This window comes from Varanus komodoensis, unplaced genomic scaffold, assembly GCF_004798865.1.
Source record: "Varanus komodoensis strain SLA01 unplaced genomic scaffold, ASM479886v1 scaffold20_3, whole genome shotgun sequence".
Taxonomy (NCBI): domain Eukaryota; kingdom Metazoa; phylum Chordata; class Lepidosauria; order Squamata; family Varanidae; genus Varanus; species Varanus komodoensis.
Window position 1 is genome coordinate 773,084 of NW_025335588.1, and position 19,248 is coordinate 792,331.

Sequence of the window (19,248 nt, forward strand, 5' to 3'; positions counted from 1 at the left end):
GACGCGACGCGACGAGACGCAACGCGACGACTCCTGGCGCCTCTGGCGGGCCGCCCTCGCGCGCGCGCGCGCGCCCAGCCGCCGGCACCGCCCCTTCCCCTCGTCACGTGCGGCGGCCGCGGCGGCCCCATTGGGCGAGAGCGCCGCGTGAGGGCGGAAGTGATGCCCCGGGCCGTCTGCCGGCTTCAGCGCTTCCGCCTTTCGGTTCCCGCTCGGTGTTTCGCGCCTTTTCCGCCGCTGAGGCAAACGCCGCTCCGCCTCCGCCGCTTGCGGGGCCGGAGGACGTGCGTGGCGGGCGGCCGCCTACTCATTGCGTGAACGGGCTGCTCACGGAGTGGAGGAGGCGGCGGCGGCCAGCGCCATTCAAGCCGGCGGCTCATCGCTCCTCCGCGGCCCTCAGAGGCAGCTTTTCTCCGGAAAGAAATGCACGTTCTTTCCTGGCACGGCGTGTCCAAGCGCCTTCCCCTCGCTGTTCTCCTCCCAACAGCCCTGTGAGGTGGGCCAGGTGTGGAGCCCACTTCCCCTCGAGGAGCTCAAGGGCGCATGCGCGGACCCCTTTTCACCCTCGCAACAGCCCTGCAAAGCAGGCTAAGCAAAGAGGAACATGGCCCACGGTTGCATAGCGAGCAGCACGCAGGTCGGGCTGGGATCTCAACCCGGACATGAGATGGAGGAAATGATGGGGAGAGCCTAGCAGTCTCCCAGTGCTGGGAAGGGCATCCCATGGAACTAAATGGAGGGAAATTCGGGGCAGAAAATGAAGGACTTCTTGGCCCGGTGCAGAGTGAAACTGTGGAATTTACAGTGCTACCTCGGCTCACGAACTTAATCCGTTCCAGGACTCCGGTTGTGACCCAAATTGGTCATGAGCCAAGCCAAATTTCCCCATAAGGTTCAATGTAAATAAGGTGAATCCATTTTGTAATAAAAAATTATTACAAAAATTTGAAGCATGCACGCTGAGGGGGGAGATGGGTGCGATCGTGATCACCACCCAATGTGGAGTTTGCAACCTGAGGCAAAATTTTTCAGAAATTTCTGTTCGTGCCCAATTTGGTCATGAACTGAGGCATTTGTGAGCCAAGGTACCACTGTACTAACAATGAACAGCTGTATATGCAGATTCACTAAATAGGGGAAGATAAAACTATCCATGGTTACTAGTTCTGTTAGCTGTAGGCTGTTAGCTAAAAAATGATATAGTTCTGGCTACAACACCCAGCATTTACTGTTCTAGAACACCTAGAGAGCTTCAGGTATTGAGTAGTATAGAAATGAAATTATTAATAACTCCTCCTCCTCCTTGGGACATTCTGGAGGTTCACCTGCACTGTCGCTTTATTCTTTTTGGTGTCAGGTGTCAGGTTTTATTCTCCCAATATTTTAACAGTTAATTGCTTTTATTTTTGCTTTTATTATTAATGGCTGGATACAGTGTGTTGTTTGTTGTCTGTGCTTGTTTGGCTGTTGTTTTTTGTAAGCCGTCCACAGACTTTAGTAAACAGCTGCACATAACAACTTTAAATAAATAATACACAGTTGCAAGCCTTTTTTTCCTGTGTAAGTATACATAGAATTGTGCCTTTAGCTGCTATTGCTATTTTTCATCCTAGATCTGGATTCAGCTTACAATACAGAAGATAGAGAAATGGTATTCTGTCTAAAAAGAGGGCCATTGGATGCTTGTGAGGCATGATTCCTAGAGTTCCAAAAGGTAAAATGAACTACATGGGCTGGTAAATCAAGATATGAATTAATTGTTTCTGTCTGAAGAATAACTGGGCTTTTCTCTGCAACTTAGCATGGACCTGCCTGTGGAAAAATGGAAGGTTTACGTTAGTCAGAAATGGACTTCCCTGGAGCCTTCACTGAAGGAGAAGCTGCTTTGTCCCACGTCACTCAAGGACAACTTCCTTGCGTTCTTGACTCTCCTCCAGTAAGTGATTTCTGAAGTGCAGCAGAGAAGTATAGGCATGTTGCTGAGAAGCTTGTGCGTTGCATCTTCTGCCCAACAAACTAAATGTGCTCACTCTCGTTCTCCCTCTTGCCTCTCTCGTCTCACATAGGCCTGAAGATGAAGAATATTTGCTCAGCCTGTCCAGATACTACTCTGTGAAAAAAGATCCTGCCTTGGCGCTTTCTTGCAAGGAGGCTGGGAATGAAATGTTTCGGAAAAAGGAGTACAGGACAGCAGCAGTGCTGTATTCCAGGGTACGGAAATAGGGACAAGGGTGCAATTCCATGCATGCTCAGATGGAAAGAATATGTTGGCTGAGGAATGCTGGGAACCATAGGATTTCTTTCTGCCTAAATAAGCATCATATTGTGCCATCAAATAATTTGATGAAGTATGTTTTTATCCTCCTTGCCATCTTTCCATTCTGAGGGCTTCCTGTATAGCACAAACGTGAAAATTACAAATGAAATTAAGCCATGGCAAAACAGAATCAATATCCTGGTAGAAACTAAACTATCAAACAAAAGGCAAGGCCACCCTCAGCTCCCAAATTCACATAATTTGGCAGTGCAAAACACTAAGTGGAAGAACCAGGTGAATCCCACAGGGCAGGGAGTTCCACAGTGTATGTGCTGCTGCAGAGAAGGCCCTTTCCCGATTCTTTTTGGCTCACAGGAGTGAGTTCCCATTTGAGCCTGTATAATACACCTGGAATGAGCTCTGATCTGGAAACTTGCCGTCCTGTAGTCACGATGTGTCTTCCAGCTCCTCTTTCTTTCACCCCTCCAGGCTTTGTCCCACACAGAGACTGGCAGTCCAGAAATGGCCATATGTTATGCTAACCGCTCTGCGGCCCTTTTTCACCTGGGCCAGTTTGAGGTGAGTTTGAGTAAAACGTGTTTGAGCATTGTCGCAAGGCGGGGGAAAGCCTGCCTTTAGAACTTTGTGTTCTCCTGGGCGTGGAACGGTTTGCTTCTGTTGTTGCTGGTATGGACATTGTCAATACTGCAGCACTACAGTACAATCTCTGATTTCAAAGTCTCTAGCTCTCCAAAATAGCCCTTGCAGTTTACCTTGTGTGGCACGGATTGACTGTAGAATGAAGCACTGGATTTTTGATTAGATGTTGCCTATCTCACCTTTTGAAGGGTCGGGAGCTCCTTACTTCAATCAGGGCTATGTCCATTCTTCATGAGGTTGTGGGGGAGAGGCTGAGGCAACAGTGGCTTCCCTATGGGCAGTTGGAGTGTTCATGGCTAAAACTCTAATTGAACCAGGGACGGCGCTGACTCTTGCCTTGATCAAAGCAGGTTTTGAAGATGTAATCCCTTGCATATTTAAGCAGGAGAAAAGCAGGCAGTTTTGAGCCAGATTATGAGATAGTCTGGCCCAGCCCTAAAGCGGCTTGCAGTGTTCCTAAAATTCCAGACACTACTTTGAGGTAGGCTGTAATGCCTGCAGATTAGATATTTTTGGAGTTAAAATAGATTAAACTAAATTAGATGAAATTAGCAGGAATTTTATCTGAGTAAAACTCCAGAAGTCAAATTGATTCTCACAAGTTTGCAGTCCTCCCAACAAGGGAATAGCATCACCAAAAAAGCAGTTCTGTGCTCCAGTTGGATGGCCTGAAAGGCAGCGAGAGCCTGACGTGGCATATGTGCAGCTTACTCGTGATAGCCTAGTGCAAGCACTGAATGTCCATTCCTAGCTATGAATGTCAGCATTGCATCGAGTGACGGGCTCACTGGGGTCTGGAACACTGCGGTGTTTCAGGCCTTTCCAAGAATTTAGAAGGTCTTATTCTCTTCTTTGCAGGATTCTTTGGAAGACATTAGATGGGCAGAGGAAGAGGGCTACCCAGACAGGTTATACACGAAGATTTTGCTGCGGAAGGCTGAGTGTCTCCTTTCTCTAGGAAAATTTAAGGAAGCGGCAGACGCCCTCAGCTTTGTGGAGAACAAGATGTCTGTAGACCAGAGCCTGAAAGCTACCGGCCACCAGTTGCTGCTTAGTAAGCTCAATCAGCTGAAAGTCAAAGCCGGCAAGGAGAACAGTAGCTCAGTCTGCCGGCCTGCCGTGCCTGGCCAGGCCCAGAGGCCCCTGGAGCCCTGGGAGAAAAGTGACCGGATTCCGTGTGCTTCGCCCTCAGTCTGCTTGAGCTTTTCCACCCGCAAAGGGCGCCAGTTAGTTGCCGCCAGGGAGATCCTTCCCGGCGAGATCCTCGTGAGGGAAGAGGCTTTTGTGAGCGTGCTGCATCCAGGAGAAAGCTTCCTGCTCCGAGGCAGCGCCGAGGCCGTGCTATGCTGGCAGCTTGCTAGCAAAGACCTGCACTGCCACCGCTGCCTGAAGGGAGCGCTGGCGCTTGTTCCCTGCCAGGGATGCAGCTACGCCAAGTACTGCAGCCCCGGGTGTGCCCGGCTGGCATGGGAGAGCTACCACAGGAAGGAGTGTCCCCTCGGCGGGCTGCTCCTTGCCCTGGGCGTCTTCTGCCATGCCTCCCTCAGAGCCGTTCTGGTGGCCGACTGCGCAGAGCTCAGCGCTTTAGTGGCGCAGTCACGCGAGGAGGGCACGGTGGAGCCCGGGGCCGAGGCGCACGCTCCCCGGGCTGCCACGGAGAGGGCTCCCGCCCCCATTCCCGGATGTGATGCCGACGGACGATACTGCAGCGCCTACAAAGCTGCCTTCAGCCTTCTGACGCACACCGAGAAGCACAGCCCGGAGTTCAGGTTCCTCTGCGGCCTGAGCGTCGCTGCCTTGTGCAGGAGACTCGGAGATGTTGGTCTGGAGGCTTCGATTCCCGGGAAAGACATGTCGGAGGACCAAGAAGAACCGAGCGCTGCTCTGGTGCCTCCTGCCTTGAGCGTCTTGGGGGAGGCCATGCTGAGACACATGCTGCAGCTGCAGTGCAATGCGCAGGCGGTGACCGTTCTCCGCGCGTCAGGTCAGTGGGTTTAGCTGGGGCGGGTCCTTCCCTTGCGTGGACTATGTAGTTATTATACAGAGGGGACCTACTGTTGCCTAAGGGCTTCGTTGGCAGTCTTCTCCAACTTGATGCTCTCTGGAGGCACCGGACAACAACTCCCATGGGCGTTGGCTGTGCTGGCCGGGAATACTGGGACCTCTGGAAGACTCCAGCTTGGGAAATGCAGCTCAAAGACTTCCCTGGATCTCCAACAAAATGAAAAAAATCTTCTGTTTTCATTTCAACTCAGGATCTGAAGACAAGCTGGTCGCTAGCAGTGAGCAGGTGCGCCTGGCCACAGCCATCTTCCCAGTGGTTAGTCTTCTGAACCATTCCTGTGATCCGAACACCAGCGTGACCTTCAGCTGCAGCACTGCCGAAGTCCGGGCTCTGCAGCCGATCGCCAGAGGGCAGGAGATTCTCCACTGCTATGGTGAGCAGCTTCCAAGGGGGAAGCCAGGTTGCCTGATGCTAGTACGCTCTGTCCTTGAGAGTAGGAATAAAAAAATCTAGAGACTCTCTTGACAGTTGACAACAATCTGGGTTTCAGTTACCCTGTCTGGATTGTGAGGGGGCTCAAGGGCCTAGCAAGCGAGAAGTACAGTGCTAAATAGCGATCAGCATTGCTTCACTGGGTGGCCAAGTGCAGGGAAGCTGCGGCTCCAGGAGACCACCAGCGAAAACAGACTCTGTGAGAAGGCACGAAAGAGCAAGCACAGCCGCACACAGACCGGGCACACCTGCGTCTCTTCAAGGCCGTGCTCAGGCACAGCCAGGTGCTGGATTCTGCAGGCAAAGCTGGCCGGCTGCGCAGGTCTCTGCTCAGCTATAGAACCACAGTGTTGTCTCCCCAAAGCCATTTTTCAACCCTAAAAAAAATATGATTCGTTTTTGTATTTTTTCAAGGACAACCAGTTAAAGTTGAGCTGAATGAAGGAGCAGCACGTGTTCTAATTTTTTTTTTGAGGACCAGCAGCAAAAGGGGGTCAGGGGGGAGGGCTAAGGTAACACTGGTGCTGCTAGCAAGCACCTCGCTCTGAACGGTCTCCCTCGCTCGGTCGGGGCCGCTGACCGCTGTTCCCGCGTGCTTTTCACAGGGCCTCACAGGCGCAGAATGGGGGCCGCCGAGCGACGCAGGCGGCTCCTTGCTCAGTATTTCTTCGAATGTCGCTGCCCAGCCTGCTTGGAGGAGCTGCGGCCCGGTTTCGGGAACAGAGCCTCCCCCGCCCAAGGCTGCCTCTTTCGCTGCCCTGACTGCCGGATGCCCATGCAGGTAAAGCCCCAGCAGGGTGCTGCTGCCCACACTGGACCCGGGACGGAGGGGAGCAGTGTCGGCAGCAGCAGCAGCGGCAGCGGCTCATCTTGGGCTGTGCTGCAAGGGGCCCTCAGCTGACGCACGTGCAGTCCTCTGCGCCTTGGCAGGGCTCCCACTGCTTGGCCTTCCCCAGGGGAGTCCCTCTGGCGCCTCCCCTTGCTTCCCAGAGTGCCCTCCCCACATGCCTCCGGGACCTTCACCAGCTGGGCACGAAGGCACCGTCCTTCCCCGTGCGCGCTGCAACAGGCTGCCTCTGAACGCCATGTGGAAGTTCCCCGGGGCCCTTTTACCAGGTCGCCGTGGATCTCTGTGCACTTGCTTGGACGCATCTGCATAGGCCTTTCCCTGGGACTCCTCTTGCGACCCAAAGTTTCCTTTTGGAATGTCCCTTTCTTGCGCTTTCTGGCGGCTTCGCTGGATTTCCCCGGAGCGCGTGCTTGGTTGTGGACGTTCTGCCCAGTAGTTTAGCAGCTCCCTGACCCCTGCAATAACCTTTTGCCCCCAGCTGTGCTCTTCGCAGTACCTTGCATGGGGGGCAGAAAGTGCCCATGGCACGGGGAGATGGCGTCATGTTCTGCCACTCGCTACGAGGAGCTCTTCCCCCGTGGCATCGGTTAGGCTGAGCTTTTGTCAGCTCGGGGAAGTTCTGTCGGTGGGAAGAGGCGCGCGGTCGGGTGGGCATGGCTGCGATGTGGCACCGCCACAGGCGAGTCTGTTGCATGCTGTGCCTGTGCAGAGGTGACGGTGAGGTGGCTTTTCCAGGAAGAAGGAGGCCTCCTCCGTTGCTCCAGCGGGGCCTGCGAAGCACTCGTCCCCGAGGACGACGTCCAGCACCAGCTGCGGGATCTTAAGCAGCGGACTGAGACAGCCTTGGAGCTTTTGGAGCACGGGGAGCCAGGTATGAGCGGCATCCTGTTAAAACCCGTTTAATTTGGCGTGCGGTTATTGTTTTGAAATGTGGGGTAAATGGCTTTATGATGTTTTTACTCTAATTAATTAATTACAAGCTTTTCTAACCCATCCGGCACTAGCTTGATGTGCCATAAACCACATCTGTGGCTTTTACGGAAAGGCGATATAGAAACACTGAACATAAATCAGTGTGAGCCTACCGCTCACACGGGCCTGGATGCCGTCTGTCAGGTGACATAAGTAGAAGGGGCCTTCACAAGGACGCTGCCATCCTGACCACGTGGTGGCAGCAACCACCCAGGGATGTTGTTTGTGCTATCAGAACAGGGCTCTCCCTGAAGACTTGGCTTGGTATAAGGAGCAGCTTTCCAGGAAATGCAAAACGTGGGCAGTGGAGAGCCAGGGAAGCAGCGGTGGCAGCGATAGGGTTGCACCGTGAAGCCTAGCAGGCAGCAGCACGGACTAGGCAGCTTGGGCTCTGCCTGTTGGCTTATTTGATTAAAACATTTGTCTTGCCTTCTTGACCCAAACTGGGGGACTCGGGGCTTCACCACACATCAAACCTTTAAAAAGAAAGATGCGAAGGAGCCGGTACCTCTGGCCTGGCCTTCCCACATTGTTGTGCCTTCAGCGTGGAGATGCTGATAAGGACCTTCTCTACTGGGCCTGCTGTAAGGCTTGCTGAGATGCTGAGGGTGATGTCGTGCTTGCCACATGCTTTTGCTGATCTCATGCCCCTTCCACATTCTCAGGGCAGTCAGTGGAGTTGCTGCAGAAATGCAGGCTGGATGCCAAGCGATTCCTCTCTCCGGCGCACCTGGCCATGGGTGAGATTGAGGATCGTCTGGCCCAGGCATACGTTACCATGGGTAAGGCATCCTGGTAGAAAAGGGCTGGGGTGGGCCCCACACGCCTGGTCCGGGTTTATTCTGCTACACCTCCCCTCATGTCTGTGTGACGGCTGAATTCTCTGGATTAAGTGCATAGGACCAGAGTAGGTCAGTTGGGCCCAGCGTACTGTTTCCAACAGAGGACAGCCAATTGTCTCTGCGAAGCCCAGCAACAGCCTGGTCGGAAGGCTAGTTCTGCCTCCCCCACTTGCTTGTCCCCAGATTCTAATGGTCAGAGAACCTGCCGGTTTCACGTCGCATAATCCATAAAACAAGCAGAGCATACTGTTTAAGATAATGAAAGCGCTGAGGCAGTTGCTGTGGGGGGCACACGTAAACCACTCGCCCACCAGACCGATGCACAAGTGCCACTGTCGTCGTCTTCTTCTTCCCCAGGGAAGTGGCCTGAAGCCGCAGGGCATGTGCGTCGCAGTGTGCAGGCCGTGGAAGCCCATTACGGGCCTTCCAGCATAGAAGCAGGACAGGAACTCTTCAAACTGGCACAGATCCTCTTTAATGGGTAAGAGAACCCTGCGAAGGCACAGAAGTGTGAGTTTTGGAAGGGCAGCAGGCAGGCATCCAACAGGAGCTGCTGAATTTTGTGTCACAGTCCTCCTTTTCCCCTCCTGCACGCACAGGCACCCCCACCCCCTTCCCACTGGCACCTGGAAGCTTCCATATACTGAATCAGATCATCGATCCATCTAGCCCGGCATTGTTGACACTGACTGGCAGTGGCAATCCAGATTTCTGGCGGGAGTTTTTGCCTGCCCTGCCTAGAGATGCTGCCAGGAATCAAAGCTCGGACCTCCTTCGTGCAAAGCGAGCCACAGCCCGTGTCCCTCCTGCGCCGATGTTACAAAACAGGTGCAGGGGCAACACCATTGACCTCACCTCTGGTTTGGTCCCCAGTTGTTGGGACTTTCTTCTCGGTGGTCGTCTGCCAGAACCCCAGTTTGCTCTCCTTCCTCCTTCCTGAGGCCCTTCTAAATGCCACCCCACCCCACCCCTCACGATACAATTGCAACGTCTCCTGCTGGGTCCTTGTCTCATCTTGCTTCTGGGAAATGTGGCCGAGAGGCTCTTTAAAGCCCCTCTGGGTTCAGGGTCAAACCCTCTTTGACTAGTCGCCTCCTCCCGTGACCAGGCGTGCCGTGTCGGAAGCCCTGCACACCATCCGGAAGGCCGAGGCGATCTTATCCACGCACTTGGGTTCCCGGAGCTCCCAGGTCCAAGAACTGCAAGAGATGAAGGCTTGCCTGGAAGAGCTGCTCGGAGCCTCCACTGCAGCAGCAGCCAAGATGGCGTAAGTGGAATTCACAGACCCCCACCAGCTAGGCTGCTGCTCAGCTTTGCCCTTGCCGGGAGGTGAAGTCGAAACGATGGGGCACATACCTCTCACACATTGGACAGTTTGGAGAGAAAATCATGCGTTCAGATCATTGTGGTCATCCCTTTAGGCTTGAAAAAAACATCCCTATCTCTGTTTACTGTTTGTCGGGGCACCAGGAAGCCTCCCGATAACCATCTGGCACATTCAACACTGTCTTCCTTTGCAGGAAGTTTTGTGGAGCCTTCTTATCACCACATGTTTTGAGCAAAGATGCCCGGGGTGGAAACTGATGCCTTCCGCACGCACAGCACACTCTCTCCACATTCTCCCCACCCCTCCCATGAAGCTGCTGCCATCTTTGCCAAGGTTGCGTGTGTATAAGGTGATGGAGACCTGAAACTGGTAGAGGAGCCCAGAAAGGGGGGAGGGGGAGCAGGTATTCGTGAATGGGAGAAGGGGACCCACTCTGCTTCTGGAATTCATGGGGGTCTTGAGCACTGTGCGTTGCAAAGAGGTAGGGCATTTCCGGCTCCTTTCCTTCAGTGACTTCCTCTTCCTTCTCTGAGGACAGAAGAAGTAACCTCACCGAGTAACAAAATTAGAAGCTACTTATTGGTCTGCAAAGCTGGGTAGCAGAGATGCTGGTGAGCAAACGGAGGACACACCTGTTTGCACCCCTAGGAGCCCCCCAAAAGAGGGCCTCACGCTGCGAGGGGCAGCTGTGGTCGGCAGGTGAAGTGGCCCCTCGTGCCGGCTCATCTAGGCTACAAGAACATTGGCTGGTTGCTCCACTGCTCCCCACAAGGGGACAACATTGCCAGTTAGTTGTGAGGACACTGTGTTGTGTTTCCTGCCCCGAGAGTCCCCCTGAACAGGGCAGCAAGGAAGGGGGGTGGCCTGCCTCTTCTCGGCTTCCTCTCAGTGGCTACCTCCCTTGGCACTTCCTCTGTCGGGAGCCTTGGTAAAAGATGTTCTGACCCAGTGTGAGAGTTGTTCTCGGGAGAGTCCTCTGACCCAATGCGAGAGCTGCTCATTATGGCAGAAGCACTTTTATTGCAGCACATAAGCGAAACGGGTGTTTGCTACGATGCCCCTTTGCCCCCGGCATGCGCTTCACGGCTGACTGCAGGCTACCCTGGTGGTTGGCAAGTGATCTAAGAACTCCGGGGGTCCAGAATTTTCCCCAGAAGGAGAAGTGCTCCCGTCTCATTGTCCCGAAGCACAAGCAGGAAGGGCCTGTTCAGGTTGTAGGTGATGGGGAAGTTCAGGCGCGCGGCCTCCGTGTCGGGGGTAAACGTGGAGCCTTCCCCATCCTCGCTGAGCTCCAGGGCAACCTTGTGCTGCACGTGGGTGAGCTTGATGGGCTTCGCAGTGATCTTGCTGAAGTCGGGTGTTGAGAAGAGTCCCTGGAGCCCTGTGAGGGAGAAGGAAGGTGCCTTGTTAGCGGGGGGGGGGGGGAATGGGCCGGCGGACTGAGCCAGGAGAGGCCCCAGTGGGCTCTTCCCTGGAGCAAGCTCAGATGTTATGTGGTAGTTCAGTGCAACTGTCCGGGATGGACCTAAGGAAGTGCTCCAGGAGTTGCCCAGTGCATTGAAAAGGATGCTGTGGTTGCCATCGGCACAGTTAGTTCCTCAAAGGAGTAGACTGCTAGGGTGGTCCTGGGCAGCTGGAAACAACCCTCCAAGTGCAAGAGCAGTCTAGCTCCAGTTCATGGAGAGAGGAAGCAAGGTGGCTGCACTGGCTGGCTGCAGGAGCGGACACAGGGGACCTGAACGCCTAGCCACCTGAAATGCATCCTCGGCTCGACTCATGAGCTTCCTGGCCCTGCGTCTGGCCAGCACACGCGGAGCGGTGGCCTTGTCCCGTGCCCTGGCCCCGCTGCAGAACTGGGCTGGGTACGTACGCATGTCCCGGAGTGTGTCGGCCAGCCCTGCCTCAGCCATCAGCTTGAGCCGGGGCACGCTCAGCACGGCGTGGACGTTCTTCAGCTGCTTGTCGATGTCGTGCATGAACTCGGAGGTGAGGCTTTCCTCAATCAGCGTCATATTCTGGGTCACACTTTCGGGCAGGAAGAACATGATGCTGACACTTCCTGTCAGGGGCAGCTGAGCAATCTGAATGGGAGAAACCAAAGATGAGGCACCGAAGTTCTGCGGGACTTTTCTTCCTGTGCTCCTTCAAGGCTTCGGGCCTCCCTTCTACCCACGCTCCCCCAGAAGAATCCCCTGTACTCTGAACCATTCCCTCTCGCTGCAGTGAGAATTAATTGTCCTATATCCAGCAACCCCAGAAGCACAGTGTGGGTCGAGGCAGGGGGTCCCGTCTTCTGCCACTGTATGCTAAGAATTATGCACATCACAGGGTTGTGTTGGCTTGTGGAGAGAACTGGGAAGCAAAGCAAAGGCGCGATGGCTGGTCAGTGAGCACAGCAGGTACCTGGGGCCTGGGCGGCAGGTGAAGTCTAGGTATAAAATCAGTTCAAGTGAGGACAGTTTTAAAACAAGTCTGATCAGGGTGTCGGTCGCACTTACTTATACTAATCTTAACTTTTCTTTGGAATAAGTTTTTTAGTCTTGTTCATCCCTTGCTAGTTTAGCTTGTGAACCTGTTGAGGAAAATGGGATTATCTAAAATGCTTACAGTTGGCTTCCCTGGTTACTATTCTTTGGAAGAACGGTGAGATATAAATAAAATAAATTATCTAGCCTAGTTCTCATCATTGTTGGCATTGTAAGCAGAGAGGCTCTTGATGTATTTCCGGAAGACTCAGCTACTTGAGCTTTGGACCTCTGTCATAGGGTACTGAAAAAATGTCTTTCCAGGCATATCTGCCATTTGCATTTATTGCTCATCTGGTCATAATGAGAGAAAATGCCTTGGCCTGTTTCAATTTGACGGGGAAGACACTCTGCATTATATCCCACCTCCTCCGGAAACCCCTGTGTGAAACTATTCAGGGCAACACCGTGTTCGAACTTGTGCTGAAGCTGCTATGGCCAGTCTGGGGCAGACAACCAGCCCCGGCTACTTGTCAGTGGGAACATTGCTAAATGTTTTGAAAGAACCTTGTTTCTTTCGAAGAAATTGTTGCAAAGAGGAAGGTGGTCTGGACAAGCATAATTTGAGCACTAAAGGCACAAGCATCATTGGTTCAAGTGGACCCCAGTTCAGGGGAGAGGAGGGGGAAGTGGCCCTGAAGGAGGGGAGCTGCCGGCTCCCACTCGGCCAGAGTCCCTTCGTCCCTCCGCCTTGCCTTGCCTTACCTTGCAGTTGAGCTCCGAATCAAAGCCATACTTCAGGATGGTTTGGGGGGATGACATCATGGGCACCCGCACCGTCCTCTCCTCATCCAGGTGGAAGTCCTGCAGCTTAGTCAGCTTGGGGTCGAATCTGGTCACCCACTGCCCTGTTTCGGGGAAAGGAAAGGGGAAGTGAGTGCCCCATTTCCTTCTCCAAAAGTTGCCACTGGAGTGGCAGCTCCTCCTCCTGCGAGGAAGCAGAAGACACCTGCCAGCTCTGTCACCTTCTTTGATCCTACCCAAAGGAGTCGGGGGCGTCGGCTGTCACTCCCTGGCAGCCTCCCCTGGCTTGTGTGCTCCTATGCCTGGGGCTGCAGCTCCCAGTCAGCGTGGGAATACTGGGGCTGCGGTTATACTTACTGGGAGGGAAGCCCCAAGTCGAGGACCGTGGCTCCGCGGTGTCCTACCCGTCTCGGGAGCTCCCCCACCTTCCCTTACCTTTGAAATGCGCTGCCCCAAGGAGGAAGATGCTGATTGCAGAGGGGATCTCTGCCAGGAACCTGCCAACCTTCCCGCCCGTCCTCTGGTGCACCCAGCTGTTTATCTCCTGCAGGTCTCCACGGGCATTTCCGCTGAGTACTCTGGGGCGGAATCCGTAGGATTTCTCCAGCTCAGTCACGAACCAAAGTTTCATCTTCAGTTCTGCGGGGACACCAGAAAGATCCCGTTATGCCAAGAAGTGCTTGGCGGCAAAGTTCACAGCCACGCCGGCCTCCGTTTTGGAAGCCGAAAGAGGCCACGCAGCAAGGCTGGCCTGCACCATCCAGGCCGCAGCCGTTGCCAGGCAGAGGGGAGGAGAGCCGCCGGGAGGTGCCCTCTTTGTTCTGCACGCCTGGTAGGATGTGCCAACGTGCCCAGTCTCTGCTTGGGATTTGCTGAGGATAAACATGCAGCGCGCACTGTACGCAAGTTCTTTCTGAAGGTCTTCCGTTTTGAGGCAGGGATGGTGCTGACGAGCTACCGGTAGCCTGGGCACCATCGCTCGGGGCTGATGGCCTCGGGATAGCCAGCTCAGGTGCCTTATCAAAGCAGACATTCTGAAGGTGGCAGTCCTTCCTTGTGGTGGCGGTTTTAAGTGTATATACTGTGATTTGAAGAGCGGGAGGTGGTGTTTGCTATCGCCAACCCATAGGGGCGTTCTCCTATGCTCTTGGGTGCCTGCTGCAGCCGCTCCCCGAAACCTTGTGGGGCACAAGCCCAAGGCTTACTTCTCTCCATAATGAGGCGGGAGGTGCTCTTCAGGCCTTTATTGCGTGCCGTGATGCCCGCCAGGAGCTCCTTGTATGTGCTGTGGATCTCGGCCTTGTTGAGCATGTCGTAGAAGAGCGCGCGAGATATGACGTCTTCCGTCCGTTCTCCCGCACCTGCCAACCACAAAGAAAGGACTGTGAAGCTTATCTCTCGGGCCGGCGCTCTTGGGACAGGATGGAACAGGAGCAGATGCTCACCGAGGGAAAGGCCCGAGAGAGCAGTGGCTATACTGAACGGGGACAGCAGGACATTGGCGGTGGGCATCTGGCTGGATTGCTGGCGGTACAAGTCATATCCAAAGTTGGAGACAGCAGCGGCTAGCTGGTTCACGGGAATCTTATAGAAGGGGTCTTCCTCTTCGGGTTCTGCTGTGGTGTCAGCCTCGGGGTCCTTTGGGAGACAGAATGTGCTTGCTTCTAATGGTCCTGTTTGTTTGCTTGCTTGTCTGCTTGCTTGTTTGTTGATCTACATCCCCCTTTTTTCTTACGAACTCAAAGCAGCTGACACCATTCTCCTCCTCTTGCCCTCAATCTTATCCCCACCCCAACAATGTGAGGGAGGATGGGCTGAGAGTCTGTGATTGGCTCCACGGCCAAGCAGGGGCTAGAAATCTGGTCACCTGAGTCCCTGTCCCGCACTTTCAACCATGGCACCACACTGCCTTCCATCTATTTGAGAGATGCAATGGAAGCAGAAGGGGAGTAACCTTTCCAAGACTCCTTGCCTGGAGAGGCTGCCATAAGATATCAATTATAAAAGTGAGAAGGTAACAGCTTGGGAGTCCTTACCTTGTGTTTGACGGGTTAGGTTATCCACCTGGTTCCCAGCCTCTTCTTGCTAACTAATGTTAACTCTTTTTAAGCCTAAGGTGACTCTTAGTATGCTTTAGGACTGTGTTCAGCAGTGCGGGAGGCTGCAACGCCCCAAAATAGTACGATGTATTGCATTGCATTGATTACTGTTCACTTCTCAGAGCTTCAGCCATTGGCTAGTACAGAAAGTAAATGAGTAAATCCAAAAAGACTGACCTGCGGGCGGCTCCCAGTACCTGTGTCCTGGCTTCTGCAGGAGACAGCGAGGAGTCCCAGGCACAGAAGAGCTACCAGATGCCGCATGGTAGGGCCTGCAGGGAGAAGAACAAGGTGTAACAGTGCACTTCAGCTCTTGCTCTGTATAGCTGGAGTTGTGTGTGTGGTGCAGGGTAACGAGGCAATGGGTTTCTTGTCCCAGGACTTGACGCTTCTGTGACAGGGAGGGGTTTAGAAGAAGCAAATCTCTTGTCGCAAAGAAAGGAATAGGCTCAAACGTAGGTGCTTTGCAGAGATCCGAACAACTCTAGAACAGGAATTTACCGTTTCTTCCTTGTGACTATTGTAAGCAAAAAAACAAAAGAGTGCGACTATTGTCATTTTCAAGTCCAGCACTAGACTTGACTTAAAATGCAAATCAGAAGTTCCCATCAATTTGCCAGGGGACAGCCCGCCAAAGTGTTCCAGAAACCAATTAAGTGGCACATTGCTTTCATGTGTACTGTCTAAGTTACAGAATTATTATAATTCAGCTTGCAATGAAGGTCAGTCAGTTTGGAGGGCACAAGAGGGTGGTGTCTTCTCAGCAGGGGTCTTGTCTTTGTGGAACTTTCTCTATACTTTGTTAAAATTCAGTGCACTCTCAGTTAATGATGTTAGGATGGGTTTTTTAGACCCCTCTCATTTTATATTCTGTTTTCCGTAGCTTGTCTGGGTTTAAGTTGTTGTATGATGCTCTTTTAGTTTTAATACTTGTGTGTGAGTGTTCCATTTATTTAAATTTTTGTTATGTGTCGGAATGAATACAGTAAAATGCAGTGAAGTTTCATATACATTCCTTCACTGTACTATGAGCAGTTATGGTGCAGAATTTGGTTTGTGGTGCTGTAAGCTTTGGACTTGGGTGTGTGAGGGAAGAGGTGAGTTCATGCATCCTTGCCTGAGTCATTGTACCAGCAGTACAACATTAACTTCTTGCCAGAGAGGCAGGGAAACAGCATTTTTGTCATAAATATTATGTCTTGTCATTGGTCCCTCCCTTGTTCAGGGGTTCAAAGGAAGCATATGCACAATCGGTCCATGGTGTCCAGGCTTGCTCTCTGGACCAGTCAGTTCTTGGAGTCGTGCACCTGGTGTTCCCACCTTGAGCCCTGATGGACCCACCAGGCTAAGAGAAGGCCTGCGGGAGAAACATAGCAGAGTAGCTATTTTGCAGATCGCTGGCATTAGCTCTGCGTCACTGTTTGCAGAGGACAGGCTTGGATGATGCCGCATCCAGTCCAAAGGGTAGCCCGTAACCCCAGCAGACACAAAAGCATGCCCCAAAAGCTGGCGCCAGGCGGGCTGCCTGGAAATGACAGCTTTGTCCTAGAAGCCCTACAATTAAAGGGAAGGCCTTCCCTGGAGCAGCCAAGTCAGCAAGTTGGCACAAAGAGATCATGCCAGTGGAGCCCTAAAGCGTGTGTGTCAGACGACAACAGGGCAAACCCACCAGAGCTTTGCACCCAGAAAGCCCTTCACACAGGGAAGCCACACAGCCCATTCCGGTTTGCTCCCTGCAGCCGAGATGAGCAACCGATGTTACCACTTCAAGCTCCAGGTGTCCCTCGAAACCTTAGACCTGGCTTTGTTTTCTCAAGTTCGTTCCACGTTCACTTATCTTTGCCTGCTTTCTCTTGTGTGCGTATTACTTTCTTCTTCCCAATGGTTGTAACCTGGAATATAAACTCTGTTGGGCAAGAGCTTTTTCTGTGTTTATCTTCAGGCAATGTTGCTCGTGGTTGCGAGTGGACAGAAGCGCCATCCAGCGGGCAGTGGCACGTTTTCTGGGCCAGCACTGCTGGGAGAGCCACCGAGACCCCCAGCAGAATGGCCTAGAGGAGCCCGCCCCACAGTGACCTATAGTGCCTGTCTGAGGGTCGTCCAAAAGATAGCGGAGAGAACTAACCAGGAGTTTCTGTTAAGTCCACGTTCACTGTAAAAGAGTACTGCTGTGCTGTAGCCCAGCCCTGCCCAGCCCAGGTGCCCGTGGCTGGCTGGGGATGCTGGGAGTCATATTCCAGTCCATCCAAGGTCAGCAGGCTGGGGCATGCTGCTCTAGGCACAGCCGTGGTTTCAGTGTGGGGCAGGGACCGCAGATTTTGCGGTTCTGGTTTCATGCTCACCAGAATTCCCAGGTTTTGCCAAGAAGCTCTGTTGAAACCCTGCGATACTTGAGTGCACGCACACATCTGGATCCTATTTGGTGCAGCGCTTGAAGCATCCAGCCAACAAAGCAATGAGGAGGCAGCAGCCAAAGCTGGGTGGCGCCTGGGCTATTGCTTTCCCCCATCCCAATTGTTTCTATAAATGAGAAAGCGCCTAGGACCAGAGAGCCGACAATACAGTTCTGAAGAGCAAAAATCCTCAACAAAGCATAGTGAATTGCTGGGCAAGACGTGGAAAGTGTCGCTTAGCCATGGAGCCCACCGGGTGACTTTGGCCCCATCGCAGACAGCCCAGCCTCCCTCACAGGGTTGTTGTACGGATAGCGGGGTGAGGAAGAGAATGATGTGAGCTGCCTTGATTGCCTTAACAGGAGAAAAGGCGGGATATAACTAGAATAGTTTGGATCACGCATATCTGAAAGATGGACCACGGTTCTGTTGTACAGCGGTGAAATTCTCCAAGGTGGCAGAGGTGCCTCTGTTTGCATAGCAGACCCATAGCGCCGGCTTTGATCATGCTCCACACGGGGCCCTTTTCTCCTCGTGCCAAGCGTAGAAGCTGCGTGGCCGCAACTGATGCTGCGCCTTTGAGCCGGCAGAGCCGGATCGCCTGCCCCCTTTTAGGCGCGTGTGTGTGTGTTTCTGCTATGAAGAGGGCACTTCAGTGTGAATAAGTTCGTAAGAGAAGCAAACAATACTTAGCCAAGACTCCTGCCAGGAAGGCACACTCCCACCCCCGCAGGACTCCCCGGCGGCGCTTCCCACCACAGCTTGCCCAGGAGGGCTCAGATCGGCTGCCTGCCCCAAGCAGTGCCCCCCGCGCACCAGCGCTGCTTCCGTGCCTCTCCTTGCCCCGCTGCCTCAGCTTACCAGAGCGGTGCAGCTAGGAAGGCTTTCCTCGCCTGGGTCCGCTCTCCTCCTCCGGCGCAGTTCTCTGGTGGAAGAGAGCAGGAGGAGGAGGTGGCGGGACTTATAATGGGCCACATCTGCTTGCTGCAGCCAGCCAGCAGACTCTCCCAGCCCCGCCATCCCATCTGCAGGTTTCAGGTTACAGCTTCCCCAGAGGAGGAGGGGGGGGAGATGCTCTTAAAGCAGCATCCTCCCGTTTTGCAGCCGCCGCCTCCGCAGCACTCGCTGGGCAAGCGCTGGCCCCACTGGCGCTTGACAAGGCCCGGAGTTCCCAGGATTAGAGGAGGTGGGGTGGGTGAGCTTCAGCATCGGCAAGAGGGGATCCAGGGAACAGAGGCTTCACGGTTCTGTTTGATTTCTCGCCCTTGCCGCCAAGGGTTTTGTGGAAGAAGCCTAAGCACAGTATCGGGGTCGGGCAGGACTTTGGCAAGCATCTGGACCATGCTGCTCTCCCTTTTCCCCCAGGCGGTGAAGTCCCAGGCACTCTGCCCTTTCCTGAGAGCAGAGCTGCTCTAACCTCCTCAAACGCCTTCTGCACCTTCCTGGCTTTTCGGTATCCCTTCTGTGATGCACTGCCAGAGTTCGACAGACAGTATTAGAAACACAGAAACAGAGCGAGTCGGAAGGGAGCTCCCGAGCCATCTAGTCTGACCCCCGGCTGCAGCCGGCTCCACTCATGACATGCCTATCATGTGCATGTCCAGCCTGTCCTTGAACACCCGCACCGATGAGGCCTCAACCACCTCTCATGGAAGCCCATTCCACACCCTCGGGGTCCTGACTGTCAGGAAGTGCTTCCTGGCATCCAAATGGAACCTGGGTTCCCTGAGCTTGGCTCCTGTGGAGCGCATCCTGCCTTCCTCTGCGGGGGAGAACAGGTCTTGAGCCATCTCCACGTGACAAACCCTCACGCACCTATATGTCGCCAACAGATCCCCTCGAAGTCTCCTCTTCTCCAGGCTGAAAAGACCCAGTTCCCTCAATCTCGCCTCATATGGCTTTCTCTGCAATCCGGCCACCATCCATGTGGCCCTTCGCGGCACTGATTCCAACCTGGCTATATCCCTCTTGTAATGTGGGGCCCAGAACTGAACACAGTTCTCCAGCTGCGGGCTCACCAAAGCAGTATAGAGTGGCGGTAATATCTCTCTCGATCTAGAAGCCATGCCTCTGGCTATGCGG

General features: G+C 53.8%; 2 protein-coding genes across 3 annotated transcripts; one reads left to right on the top strand and one right to left on the bottom strand.

Moving 5' to 3' along the window:
- The first annotated feature begins 253 nt into the window (after positions 1 to 253).
- SMYD4 (SET and MYND domain containing 4) lies at positions 254 to 10,426 on the top strand. Of its 2 annotated transcripts, none has more exons than XM_044430608.1 (12): positions 254 to 637; positions 1,614 to 1,714; positions 1,802 to 1,936; positions 2,067 to 2,211; positions 2,747 to 2,836; positions 3,776 to 4,901; positions 5,173 to 5,355; positions 6,020 to 6,195; positions 7,000 to 7,135; positions 7,902 to 8,018; positions 8,436 to 8,559; positions 9,187 to 10,426. In XM_044430608.1, the coding sequence occupies exons 3-12, from the start codon at positions 1,803 to 1,805 to the stop codon at positions 9,347 to 9,349; spliced, it is 2,394 nt and encodes a 797-aa protein (XP_044286543.1). In that variant the 5' UTR covers positions 254 to 637; positions 1,614 to 1,714; position 1,802; the 3' UTR covers positions 9,350 to 10,426. The 2 variants fall into 2 exon arrangements, with proteins under 2 accessions (XP_044286543.1, XP_044286544.1); XM_044430609.1 differs by having other exon boundaries at positions 254 to 496.
- On the bottom strand, positions 10,406 to 18,121 carry SERPINF1 (serpin family F member 1). Its single transcript, XM_044430610.1, has 8 exons — positions 18,028 to 18,121; positions 14,951 to 15,045; positions 14,120 to 14,312; positions 13,880 to 14,035; positions 13,110 to 13,313; positions 12,636 to 12,778; positions 11,276 to 11,486; positions 10,406 to 10,786 (listed from the first exon to the last, which is right to left on the bottom strand). The coding sequence occupies exons 2-8, from the start codon at positions 15,035 to 15,037 to the stop codon at positions 10,527 to 10,529; spliced, it is 1,254 nt and encodes a 417-aa protein (XP_044286545.1). The 5' UTR covers positions 15,038 to 15,045; positions 18,028 to 18,121; the 3' UTR covers positions 10,406 to 10,526.
- Between the last annotated feature and the right edge of the window lie 1,127 nt (positions 18,122 to 19,248).

Excerpts from the sequence above, each read along its gene's own strand:
- SMYD4 (XM_044430608.1), top strand. The coding sequence starts at position 1,803 with ATGGACCTGCCTGTGGAAAAATGGAAGGTTTACGTTAGTCAGAAATGG. Across the intron at positions 2,212-2,746 it reads CAGCAGTGCTGTATTCCAGG|GCTTTGTCCCACACAGAGAC; the intron begins GTACGGAAATAG and ends TCACCCCTCCAG. Across the intron at positions 4,902-5,172 it reads GACCGTTCTCCGCGCGTCAG|GATCTGAAGACAAGCTGGTC; the intron begins GTCAGTGGGTTT and ends ATTTCAACTCAG.
- SERPINF1 (XM_044430610.1), bottom strand. The coding sequence starts at position 15,037 with ATGCGGCATCTGGTAGCTCTTCTGTGCCTGGGACTCCTCGCTGTCTCC. Across the intron at positions 14,036-14,119 it reads TCTCTCGGGCCTTTCCCTCG|GTGCGGGAGAACGGACGGAA; the intron begins GTGAGCATCTGC and ends TGTGGTTGGCAG. Across the intron at positions 13,314-13,879 it reads CCGCCTCATTATGGAGAGAA|AACTGAAGATGAAACTTTGG; the intron begins GTAAGCCTTGGG and ends GTGTCCCCGCAG.